The 12734-nt window shown below is 40.7% G+C and overlaps 1 protein-coding gene across 2 annotated transcripts in view; it reads right to left on the bottom strand.

The window, feature by feature from the left end:
- The window catches only part of Ppp1cb (protein phosphatase 1 catalytic subunit beta), a 33252-nt gene extending 20976 nt beyond the window's left edge, over nucleotides 1-12276 (bottom strand). Inside the window, exons 1-2 of one of the 2 annotated variants that reach the window (XM_075955843.1) lie at nucleotides 12135-12276; nucleotides 11840-11982 (exon numbers count right to left, since the gene is read on the bottom strand). In XM_075955843.1, the coding sequence (XP_075811958.1) occupies nucleotides 11840-11891 (52 nt within the window). In that variant the 5' untranslated portion in view covers nucleotides 11892-11982; nucleotides 12135-12276. Of the gene's footprint in view, nucleotides 1-11839; nucleotides 12069-12134 lie in introns of those variants that run through there. The other variant, XM_075955842.1, reaches the window with a different exon arrangement.
- Between the last annotated feature and the right edge of the window lie 458 nt (nucleotides 12277-12734).

Here is a 12734-nt window from a genome sequence, read left to right as displayed (position 1 = left end):
AAAAATCTGCCTAAGGCTAATTGAAGAGTTGGATTAATGTCACTGGCAAAAGAGACTTCAAAGGCAGTCTAGTATGAACTGTGTCACAGTTATTAGTGATCACCCTTATGTAGATCTATAATGAAAAGGAAAGTGGACAAAGAGAAGCAAGAAATGTACAGTTTGAGTGGAAAAGGAATGCTAGAAAATGTAATATTGGAGCCAAGTCTTGTGCTCAAGATGAAAATGTTAAAGTCTGATGTTTAAATGGAATAAAGGGAGTGGTGACCTCAGGCAAGGCCCCAACCAGCTAACCTTGCAACCTATGAAAATAATAAGCCTAAGATTTTCTTAGCCTAGAAACCACCAGGTCACAATTCATGCAAATACAAGTAATGGAGGGGGCCCAGGTAGGCAGCAGAACCTGGCAGCTTCAGCCACATGGTTCTGATTTTAGTCAAGCATACCGGAAAAGAGTTATGGAACCTTCCTCAGTGGTTAAGGAAGGGCACTGATGTCAGGCATTTAGCAAGGAAGTCCCTGCATGGAGGCTCAGAGAAGCCACTGCATGAAGCTGTGGAGATGAGGCCTGGATTGTGAAGGAGATCCCAAGATATTGGAGGGATCAGAGTGCTGGGCTACCTGCCAAGGAGAGCTGCTAACGGAGTGGAACTAGCCCAAGAGAGACAATAAAGTTGAAAGGAGCCAGAGACCTGAAGAGTGCTTTGACATCAGATGCAGGTACATGCAAAGTTTGGAGTTTGCCCTGCTGGGCTGTGGACTTGCTATGGTCCAGTATTTCATCACTATGCCCTCTCCTTCCTTTTGGAATGGTAATGTATATATTCTGTGCCATTGTATGTTGGAAGTATGCAATTTACCTTTTGATTTTACAGTGGGTTACAATTAAGAGATTGTCTTGAGTCTCAAAAGAGACTGTATTGAGACTGTAAAAGACTATAGGTTATGAAGTTGAGCTAAATGCAGTTTGCCTTTTGATACCATTACAAGTTCATGGGAGCCAGGGAGTGGAATGTGATTCAAATAGAATAGACCCCCACTAACCCAAACATATGCATATTTAAGTCTCCAGTTGATAAACTGTTTGGAAAAATTTAGGTGTGTCACTGGGAGTGGGCTTTGAGGTTCCAAAAAGCTCAAACCAGGCCCAGTCTCTCTCTGCCTGCTTCCTGTGGATCAGGATGTAAAGTTCTCAGCTACTGCTCCAGCAACATTCCTGTTTGCTTTTCACTATAATAAAGTGGAGTACGTCTTCAATCCCAACATTCTAATCACAGCATTCAGGGAGGCAGACTGGTGGATCTCTGTAAATTCGAGGCCAGCTTGGTCTACAGAGTAAGTTCCTGGACAGCTAGGGGTCTTACACAGAGAAATCCTGTCTTAAAAGGAAAATAAAAGTTCCTTTGGTCATGATGCCTCTTCATAGCAATAGAACAATGACTAAGACATAATCTTTAATTTCTCTTCCTTCCTTGCTCAATTGGCTAGAGTTTTCAGGAGCAGAACTGATGCTGTTTCTTTCTCCCATCACGTTTTTGAACCTGTTTGGAGGAAATGGTACCCAGCAGCACCTCACCATCATATTTTTGAGACACAAATATTTATTTCCATTGAATTTATCATGAAAGCACTAATAACTGATAACTCTATGTACCTTATCTTGAAGAAAATGCCTGTTTTACTTTACTAAGAATTTCTGTCGGGGGAAGGGAATTTTTAGTTTTTACCAAATACTTTTCAATCGAGATAACCACCAACTTTCCCTTTTATATTAATGTGATTTATTTTAACGGAACCTCTGAGTATTAGAGTAAACTGGTCTCCTAAAGCAAGCCCACATCTTTATTAAACATGTTAAGATTCAACCTGCAAATAGTTTGCTGAGTTTTTTGTTTTGTTTTTAAGAATGAATTTTTAACTTTATTTTATGTGAATTGGTATAAAGGTGTCAGATAGATCCCCTGGAACTGGATTTTTAGACAGCTGTGAGCTGCCATGTGGTTGCTGGGAATTGAACCCGGGTCCTCTGGAAGAACAGTCAGAGTTCTTAACCGCTGAGCCATCTCTCCAGCCCCCAGTTTGCTGAGTTTTTAAGACCATAATTATTAACACACATTAATGGGTTTCACAATGACACATATTTTTCAAGATTTGGGGGATTATATTTCATATACTGGTTGATTTCTTGTTATTGCCAGGTTTTGCTAAAGTGCTGTGCAAGCTTTTATGAAGTTGGGAAGTGTTATTATTTTTATTCATGTATGTGTGTATGACCCCGCATGAATGTACCACATGTGTAAAAGTTCACCTGAGACTAAGAGTATAACTGGCAGTTTCTCTCCTGCCTGCCAGTTCCCTAACAACCACTCTGAGGCTTAACATTAACTACTGTTTGGCTTATCATCTCAGGTTTACTATTAACCAGCTCTTACAACTTAAATTAACCCATTCCATTTAACTGCATACTGCCATGTGCCCTGTGATGCTCTGGCAACTTACTCATTTGGCAGCTGCTGGTGTCTCCCTGACTCTACACCTTCTTTCTCCCTGTATCTGTCTGGATTTCCCACCTAGCTATATTCTGTCCTGCTACAGGCCAAAGTAGCTTCTTCATTCACCAATGGTAATAAAACATATTCACAGCATAGAGAGGGGCATCCTACTTCAGAAGATGGTTAGGTTCCTTGGAACTGGAGTTACAAGTAGTTGTGAGCCACTGTGCTGGACGTTGGGAACAGAACATGGATCATATGCAAGGGCAGCAAGTGCTCATAATTGCTGAACAATCTTTCCAACTCGTGTCTTTTTATATGTATCTGTAAGGTTATAAATAGATGTTCATGTCTTTGTAGTTTAGATCACTACTAAAACAATCTAGCCTAGAAATTTAAGGTGTTTCAATACAAATCCATTTTCTCGAACAATAATATTTTCTATTTTTCTATCAGTTGAGCTAAACTTTTCATCTAAGCCTTTACATTTATTAGCATAAAGTTACTTATATCTTATTGTCCTTCAACAAGAGTCCTACTTCTCTCTGAAGTATGGCAGGCATCAGGTCTTTTCACCCCTTAATATAATAGTTTGGAATACTACCCCTTTCAGGGTCACAGCACAAGTCACTAGACTTGGATGCAAACATTTAAAAGACAATACTCAACTATTCCAATCATCTTCTAAAGCATTTATTTTCCTCTAGCACAATCACAAATCACATGTGTTCATCTCTGCTCTATACTAGTACCCTTAGTACTATTGTTTCCTTTATCTTTACTGATATTAAGTCTTTCTAGACACATAAACTTTTAATCTTTCCATCAAGAGGATACTTACTTTCTGCCTCTGTTTCTTTCTACTTTGATAAAATCCTTATTCCACTGTCTGAACCAGCTTGCTTTTGTGTATGAAGGCCAGAGGATAACTCGGGGTGGCATTTTCCATGTGCTGTCCATTTCCTCTGGTCTGGAACTTGCCAAGTAGGTTAAATTAACTGCCCAGTGATTCCCCAAGCCCTTCTCTGTATCCCTAGTGCTGGGATTACAGGCCCACACCACCATACGAAGTTAGTTTATTATGCAAACTTTCTGTGTCTCCTACTCAGATCTTCTCGAAAGCTTACTGAGATATCTTCACAGGCCAATTGTGTGATATCTTTCGTCCTCAATTTCCAACTATTTGAGTTTTCCTGTTTGTTTGTTCTACCAGGTACTAAAGCTATAGTAGTACACTATGGGGATAAGGTTTTCTCTATATGTCTTTTTAGGTCTGGTGACTTTAGATGTTTGTGTTGGACTTATTTTTAAGACATAAATATTTATTTCTGTTGAATTTATCATGAAAGCACTAATATCCTTCATTATCTCTAGTGACACTGAAGTTTACAGCTTCACCTAGCATTGTCAACCCAGGCCTCATTTGATTAATGTGTACATGACATAGTTTTCCCATTTTTGTATTTATCTGTTTTTCTTTTTTATTTAACTAAAACTCTGTTTGCATTTGGGTGTTTTCCATACATGCATACCTGAGTACCACTGTGTGCCTGCTTCCTACAGAGGCCAAAGAGGGTGTGGATCCCTGAGACTAGAGCTACAGATGATTATTATCCACCTCATGGATGCATAATTTTAAAAATTTAAATAATAATTTTCATTCAGAAAAATTTTATCATTAAACAAAATCAAAGTTACAATCTATTACTGATATAATCACAAAACTAAAACTGAATGAGATCATGAAAGCAAATGAAGTTGGTTATTGATATTCTTGGCTTGAAAACATGATAAGGTACCTTTTCTGTAGAACATCTGTATCAAAAGACTTTAAAGACAGCTAAGGTTTTTTCCCCCTCCCTGTTTTATGTGTATTTTCACTACCATCAGTTGTATCATTTAGCAGATTCTGATATAGGTTATACTGAATTGTTTTTTCTCAGCTTCTTTGAAAACATTTTTGCCTGTATTTCCACAATGGCTATCCTACAAGCTAACTTTGGAGTCACTTTGGTTTGAACACTTGCTCCTCCAACCAATTATCATGTTAGTAACACGTGTCACCTAGTCAAGGGTAAGAAAAACCACTCAAAGGGGCTGGAGAGATGGCTCAGAGGTTAAGAGTACTAACTGCTCTCTTCTGGAGGTCCTGAGTTCAATTCTCAGCAACCACATAATGACTCACACCCATCTGTAATGAGATCTGGTGTCCTATTTTGCAGGCAGAACACTGCATACATAATAAATCTTTAAAAAAATAAAATTAAAAAAGGGTCCTGGGTTTCTTTGGGAACACCTTTTTAAAAAAGAAAAACTACTCAAGGCTGGGAGTAGTGGCACACGCCTTTAATACCAACACTCGGGAGACACAGGCAGGTGGACCATTGAGTTCAGGGCCAGCCTGGTCTACAAAGTGAGTTATGGGACAGCCAGAGCTATTACACAGAGAAATCCAGTCTCCAAAAAGTATAAATGTGTTCTAAGAAATGAACACGCTCAATTAAAATCATATACTTAGCCAGGTGGTGGTGGAGCACACCTTTAATCCCAGCACTTGGGAGGCAGTGGCAGGTGGGTCTTCGTGAGTTCAAGTACAGCCTGGTCTACAGAGCGAGTTCTAGGACAGTCAAGGGCTGTTACACAGAGAAACCCTGTCTCCAAAAATCAAAAAACCACTAAAAATCATCTCACTCTCATTGAGACCAGCCTGTTCTACAGAGCTTGTACCAGGACAGGCTCCAAAGCTACATAGAGAAACCCTGCCTCAAAAAACAAAAACAAACAAACAAAAAGATTATAGACTACTGTTAGCATTTGGCAGCTCCTATCTGTGTGAAAGGGTATCTTTCAAGATTAAATTCACAAAATCTCATTACAGATCAGTATCAACAGATGAGCACTTACAATCAAATTTTATGACCAACATTGAAACCGCTTACTTGAATCTTAAGTAAAATGTTGAATTCTATCCAAAAGAATTCCATCCCAGTAATTACAAAAAACAAACAAACAAAAAAACAACCCGCCAAATTGTACTCACTACCATATTACAATTTTATTTGTTTGAAAAATTTCCAATACAGGTTTGTTTTTAAACTAAAAAGGACCTGTGATGTGTCTCCGTGGAATCTTCCATGCACACTAACGTTTATCTTTCACTAACCATCACCTGTACTTTCTAAGTTACTCAAGACTCCCTTCTCTGAAACAAAGGACAGCAAGAAAACAGAAAGAACCAATTCGATCAGCTTTACATGTGTGTCTCACGAAATCTCAGTAATCTTCACTAACTACTGATATTTTTCTCTTCCATTTACGCCACTCCTCCCCTCTTCACCCCATCACTAACTAATGTCAGCTAATCTAGATTTCCTAAATTCTGCATAGGTGCTCCCTCTGAGCACAAAGGTCTACTAGCAACCAAAAATAAAACTTTACAGTGTTTTTCATGAATCCTCAAAGAGATTTGTGATACACTGTAAGTAAAAGCCATGCCCCTGTACACTGGCAAAACAGTGTAGTACAAAGAGTTAAGAATGTTGATAAACAGGTTGGGATGAAATAGTTCAGGAATAAATAAGTACCCAGCTCAAAGCAAGAACTCCTGTATTATTTTGACATCTGTTTGAGGGGACAAAAGCAATATGCTGAAAACGGTTCGCACTTTGACACACACCAGGTCAGAGCTATCAACTACTGAGAATCCTGTGTGTTCACTGCCATGCAATTCAGTAAAACATTGTGATAAAACCAGTAAGAACGATCAATTAAGCCCATCTCTTGCAATTACGTCTTTAATCATCTATGAGAAAAGGCAAAGTATCCAAACATGTCTGCTGCAATACAATACAGTAATTGTCTCAAAGAAAAGCACGAGACTGACAAACTACTGCTACCAGACTTACATAATTAACAGATACTCTCAAAAACAAACAACACCCTGCCATGTCAAAGGAAATAGTTCTTTTGTAGCCAATGATAAAATTCAAGATTTCAGTGTAAAAATTTAAATACTGGAAACTTTGTATCTATTCTCATAGCTCATCCAGTCTTAAGGTCTCTTCTGATGAGACTTCCATGGTTAACAAATAGAATTCTTGGATCTGTTGACATTTAATCAACTATATAATTCAGCTGAACCATTTTCCAAATGACCAATGTCTATCACCAAATCACGCATAGGGCTTCACTATCTTTATGGATCCTACTTTGTCTAGAGAAAACAAGATCTGAAATGGTTATTTACTGGAAGTGGTGTCCAGAAGTTAGTTATAATCTGTACCTGACCAAAACTAAATCCCAGGAGACTCAAGAGTCCAAACATACCCTGACTAAACCATTTCTTGCCTACTGACACTGAAATTAATTCTGAAATTTCAGTTTCAGAAATACTCAATGGCAGTTTAGTCATATAAAAATACCTTGATGTTTCTATTTACTGGTATGAGTGTGCCATGTGGCCAATGAGAACTAGTCTGTTAAGTGATGAATGTAGGGTATGGTGACATACATTTGTAATTCTAGTTACTTAAGAAACTAAGTCACAAGATTCAAAATTCAAGGCCTGTTTCGGATACAGGGCAAGCTCAAGGCCAGAATGGCTACTTTCTTAGCAACAATTTGTTAAAACAGAAATTAAAAGGGCTGGAGTAGGGCATTTGCCTAGCATGCAAGCATAAGGTCCTTAGTTCAATCCCTAGAATTTAAAAGGTGTGTATGTGTGTATGTGCGTTAACAATTTTTTTTTTTTGCTAGATGCAATTTAAGGTTTTCTTCATGAATACATTTATTTCTAAGTCCCAACCAATTCTTATCTTGAATTTGGAAACATCATAGAAAACTTCCTGGGCTAGGTTTAAGTAGCAAATTAAAAATATGTATAGATTTTTTTTTCAAACTAGCTTCCTTTATTTGCTGGAACTAATTAACAAGGGGGTGGGGTGATCTACGACTTAGTTTAAAAAAATACGCACTATCTGTGCATACTAGACTAAACTCTCATCTAGAATAGTCAAGAGAAGAAAGTCTACCTCCAAGGAGCTACTTTCAAGCTTGCTTTGATTTTTACTGGGTCCTGCCTCACGCCCACATACAGTACGATGACTGATGCGGAGGTGGCTGAAGCAACTAGCCCTTCAACTTTTTTTTAAATTGTTGGGCTTGAATTTTAAGCAATTTTAACCAGTAAAAAAACTTTAGACAAGCCGGGCGGTGGTGGCGCACGCCTTTAATCCCAGCACTCCGGAGGCAGAGGCAGGCGGATCTCTGTGAGTTCGAGACCAGCCTGGTCTACAAGAGCTAGTTCCAGGACAGGCTCCAAAACCACAGAGAAACCCTGTCTCGAAAAACCAAAAAAAAAAAAAAAAACTTTAGACAGTCTGCAAGTTTTTCAAAAACGCTAAACAGAGTTATTATTTGACAAGGCAATTCCATTTGCAACAATACACTAAAGGGGACTGAAAGTCTAGGTCCCTGCAAAAACCTGAACCCAGAAGTTGAGAGCAGTACTGTCCACAGTGGTCAAAAGAGAAAACAACTGAAACAGCCATCAACCAGTGACTACTTCTGAAAATTGGTACATAGACACAATGGATTATTATCTAGCCATGAAAGGAATGAAGTACTAATACATTTTACAACATGGATGAAACTTAAGAAACATTAAAGAGGCCCAGGAATCTTTGATCTCAGCAGCATCTCTGTGAGTTTGAGGCCAGCTAAGGCTACATAGTGACAACTTGTCTCAAAAATTTTTTAAAGGAAAGAAACTAGTTACAAAAGACCACATCATGTACACTTTCATTTACATAAAATGTGCACAAACAGGCAAATCCATGGAGACAGATGAGGGGAAAAAGAGAACAGGGCTTTTTTGGGACATGTGTGTGAAAATACTCTAAAACTGACTATGGTGACAGCTGCAAAACATTGTGACCACACTAAAAGTCACTAACATGCCAGCAATAGGCAAGCCCTATGTACGTGAATTGCATCTCATAAAGCTGTCATTAAAAGCCAAGGTTTGGTGCTGGAGACATGCTCAGCAGTTAAGAGCCTCCGAGGGCACCATTTGATTCTCCTCCCCAATGCATAGTAGTTCTATTTATCCCTTCTGACTTCTTCCTAGATAAACAGCATTTATAATGGGATCTAAAGCCCCCAGGGGATTCCCGCTTCCTCTCAAATACCTAGAGTAAACAACTAATTTTATTTTATTTTATTATTATTATTTTTTTTTTTTTTTTTGGTTTTTCGAGACAGGGTTTCTCTGTGGCTTTGGAGCCTGTCCTGGAACTAGCTCTTGTAGACCAGGCTGGTCTCAAACTCACAGAGATCCTCCTGCCTCTGCCTCCCAAGTGCTGGGATTAAAGGCGTGCACCACCACCGCCCGGCTAAACAACTAATTTTAGCAAAAATCCTTTACTGGGCTTTCTAGCTTACCTATACTAACTAGCCTTAATTTAAATAATCAACCAGTTAGGATAAACCACAAGAATATTGTGAGCTATGCTACAGGATCATTACAGGTGACAGAACAGTAGTTGTTTTTCATTTTAAGAAAAACTTAAAGCAAAATAAAATAATGGAGAAACATGCACCTTCTAAATAATGCACCAGTACTCTTATATTATACTAAATAATAGCATAATTTATTTAAATGTCCTTAAGGTTCTGTGAAATCATAACATCAAATAAATCCATAAAATGTACTTAACTAAAAGTACATGTGCCTAACTAGCAATCAAATATAGTTTCTATATCTTTTTTTTAAAAAAAATATACCAGGACACAGAGCAAGCATTTTAAAACGTGACTAGATCCAGGTCATTTTTTCCCCTTAATACAGAAAGTTTTACAAAGCCAAGTTTTTTTTTCCTTTTGTTGTGTTTTAGTGACCTAGAATTTGCTATGTAGACCAGGCTGGCCTCAAACTCAGAAAGATCTGCCTGCTTTTGCCTACTCAGGGCTGGGATTAATGACATAAACCAGCCACATCTTTTGCCCAGCCCAAAGCAAACTTAACTGACAGATAACACTGCATATTTTTAGGTACAACATTTAGGTAAATGTTTTTAAGTTTATATATACTGGTTGAGCATATTGAATTCACAAATTTTATCCCACAAGGCTATCATATTTGTGCTTAGAGCTCAGACCATATGTTCTATGCTATGATAGAAGTCTTCTTAAATTTATTCTAACTATAATAATGTATCTTTTACTGGTCCAATTTTAATGTTACTTTCACTTAGAACACAAAAAAATAGAAGTTACTCTGCTAGACAACTTTGCAAAATAGCATCCCTTGGATGAGTTAAATTAGCACGAAACAAAAGTCGACAAAAAAAATTAACATTAAAAATACTCATTAGAAAATCCAAGTCTTTGACAATTATTTGAACAGGATTGGATTTGGGGAGGAAGGGAGGGACTGGTAATATTTCAGAGTAACGGAGATGTCAAGGAAAATAATCTTCAATTGGATAAAAAAATGTAAAAAAAAACCTAATAAACTATCTTCAACATCAGAAGAGCAAGAAGGCTAGAAAATGCTGAACTCACTTGTTTATACTGAGCTCCCTGAGTGGAGATTTGTCTTATCTTTGAATTCTTGGTGCCTGGCACAGGAATCAATAAACACTTGCTATATTAGAAAAAAGAACAATGTATCTTGACAAGAATTCTTACCCCAAAAGGGGGGTGGACTGAAGCTAGAATCAAGTATTAGGTTGCTTTCCCCCTTTTCTCTACAACTTTCACCCAATTAGTTAAAGCGTCTGTAATCACATAAAGGTACATTTGATTTAAAGGGCTCTAGATCAGTTTAAAATACATGAATCGCTATCAGGTGTTCATGAAAATTTTTAAATAAAAATAAGCTGAGATACAATCAAATTTAAACTTAATGTAAAATTTAAAGTAGATGAAAACAGCGGTAGGCTTAAATTCCCTTTCGCCGAAGACTAACAAGATATAAAATTTTTAAATAACTCTATTTCCCTTATAGAGCTAGTCATGCACTATAAGCATAAATTTTTTTCTAAACAAATTTCTCATAGACCCAGCAAGATACTCCCATCAGTTATAAAGACCACAAAGTCCCGAGTAGTGAACACAGCAAGCACCAGGGGGCCTCCCAGTAATAACTTGATACTAAAGGAAAAGGTAAATAAGAAGGAGTTCCTGGTTTAAAAAAAAAAAAGGCAACTTCTGCTGCTGGATAGCTTTAATATCCGAAGCAAATATACAAAGGTTTTTACAGCGGATAGAAGCGTTGTACTTTAGTTGAAAAAGTCCCTACACAAACGTCTTTGGTAAACTTCCAAACATATGCAAACTGCTTCGCTATAGTAAACAAAAGCAGTACACAGGCATTCATTAGGTGTCCGACGAAGAGGACTCTTAATCATTCAAAGAGACAATTCTTTTTTTTTTTACAAACTCCCCAAACAATTAGCGACGACGCGAATTTTAGAGTAAAAGGGTTCTTTTGACCAAGACCCGCCTTTAACTTTAAACAGTATCCCACAAAAGATCAATCCGTTTAACTACTGGTCTCTCCATCAAGTCTTTTCTCATGTTCCCACCAATACAAAACTAATCAATAAAAAGCATGAGAGCCCGAAACTTCAAATGCTGCGAAGACGTGTAAAAATACCTTTTAAGCCCAGGAGAGGCTGTTACAACAAACATTTACTAAGTTTGTGCAGAAATTAAACTCAGCTCAAACATGCTATAATATTAAGCCCCCCCCCCCATTATAACCCCCTTTCGGCTCCACGTATTCTCGCGTTTCGTATTCCTAACGGACATCTCCAAACCGATACAAGACTTTTACTATTTTTTTTTTGTACGCCAGACAATAAATGGTAAACTATTCATCCTATCCTCTCCTTACGCCGTTCTAGAGCATCCAGTTAAAAAAAAAATTGCAAACGATCCGAGCCGCGGATCGTTTCTTTTTCTTTCTCTCTCTTTTCTTTCTTTTTTTATGATAAAATTCACTACCGGAACGACAATCGGAGGCAGCCAAGGGCAACCAACGCACAAAGAGAACAGAGAAGAAATACACATTCCACGGACACACAATGCGCAGCGGCAGGCATCGTCGCCCCTTCTAGGGAAGGGTTAGCGGAGGCCAGCACAGCGGCCCAGCGGAGTCCCGCCGCCTCCCGGGAAGGCTGTCCCCGCCGAGGGGGCCCGGGCCTCGGACCGGCCTCTCCGCCGGCCCGCCCGCCATCCCGCGCTCCGGGGCTTCCGGGGGCCACCTAGCCCGCCCGCCCGCCCGCCCTCTTGCCCGGGCTCGGCTCGAGCGGGAAGAGCCCCGGGACCGGCGCCGCACTCACCCTCCAGCAGGCGGGTGATGAGGCTGTCCACGTTCAGCTCCCCGTCCGCCATCTTGTCGGCAGCAGACTCTCCTCCCCGCAGCGGGAACAAGGGCTTCTCGGCGGTGGCGGCGGTGGTGGCGGCAGCGGCTCCGCGTTCTCACCTACGAGTCACGCGGCGTTTCGACCCCGGCTCCAACTCCCCCTGGGCGCGGGCCCTCCCCCCACCCCCTCCCCGCCGAGCAGCGAGGGCGCGCTCACACGCCCGGCGAAACCCACTAGAAATAAATAAATAAACAAGCGGGGCCCCACGAACCGGGCCGCGTCAGACCCCAGCCGCCACCGCCGCCTCCTCCTCCTTTTCCTCCTCCTCCTCCTCCTCCTCCTGCTGCTCGGCACCGCCCAGCTCCGCACTGCTCGCCGGCGCCGCGGGTAGCCCCGCCCCTAGCGTCACTCCCTCCCCCTCCGCCCTGCACCCGCCTCGCTGCCGCGCTGAGCCGTGCGCACGCGCGCCACGTCCCCCTCCCCGCGGCTCCGGCTCCGGGCCGTCGCCTCCGCCGCAGCTACCGCGCAGGTGCGGCTTCCTCCCGCGCCCCGTCCGCTGCGCTGCGCCCGACTGTCGCGACTGCGCAAGCGCAGGGCGGAGCCAGCCTTGCAGCGCCGGAGTGAAAGCGGAGCCCGCGTAGGCACGAATGACCTTCCTCTTCTCTCCTACCTAGGGCTTGGGGTTTCCGCAGTTAGCGATAACGTTCCTCCCGCCTTGCTTTCTTTTCTTGGCTTCATTTACCGCTTTTGCAAACAATTCCTCATGTTTCCGCTATCCGGAGACGTGTGTTGCTGTTACCCGTGTTGGAAACCCAGGTGTGTTGTAAGCAGGAGACTTTTCTGTTGAAAACTACTGACATTGCAAATGAGG

This window comes from Microtus pennsylvanicus, chromosome 21 (genome assembly GCF_037038515.1).
Source record: "Microtus pennsylvanicus isolate mMicPen1 chromosome 21, mMicPen1.hap1, whole genome shotgun sequence".
NCBI lineage: Eukaryota > Metazoa > Chordata > Mammalia > Rodentia > Cricetidae > Microtus > Microtus pennsylvanicus.
Note: the sequence above shows the minus strand (reverse complement) of the source record. Positions and strands in the feature narration are given on the sequence as shown.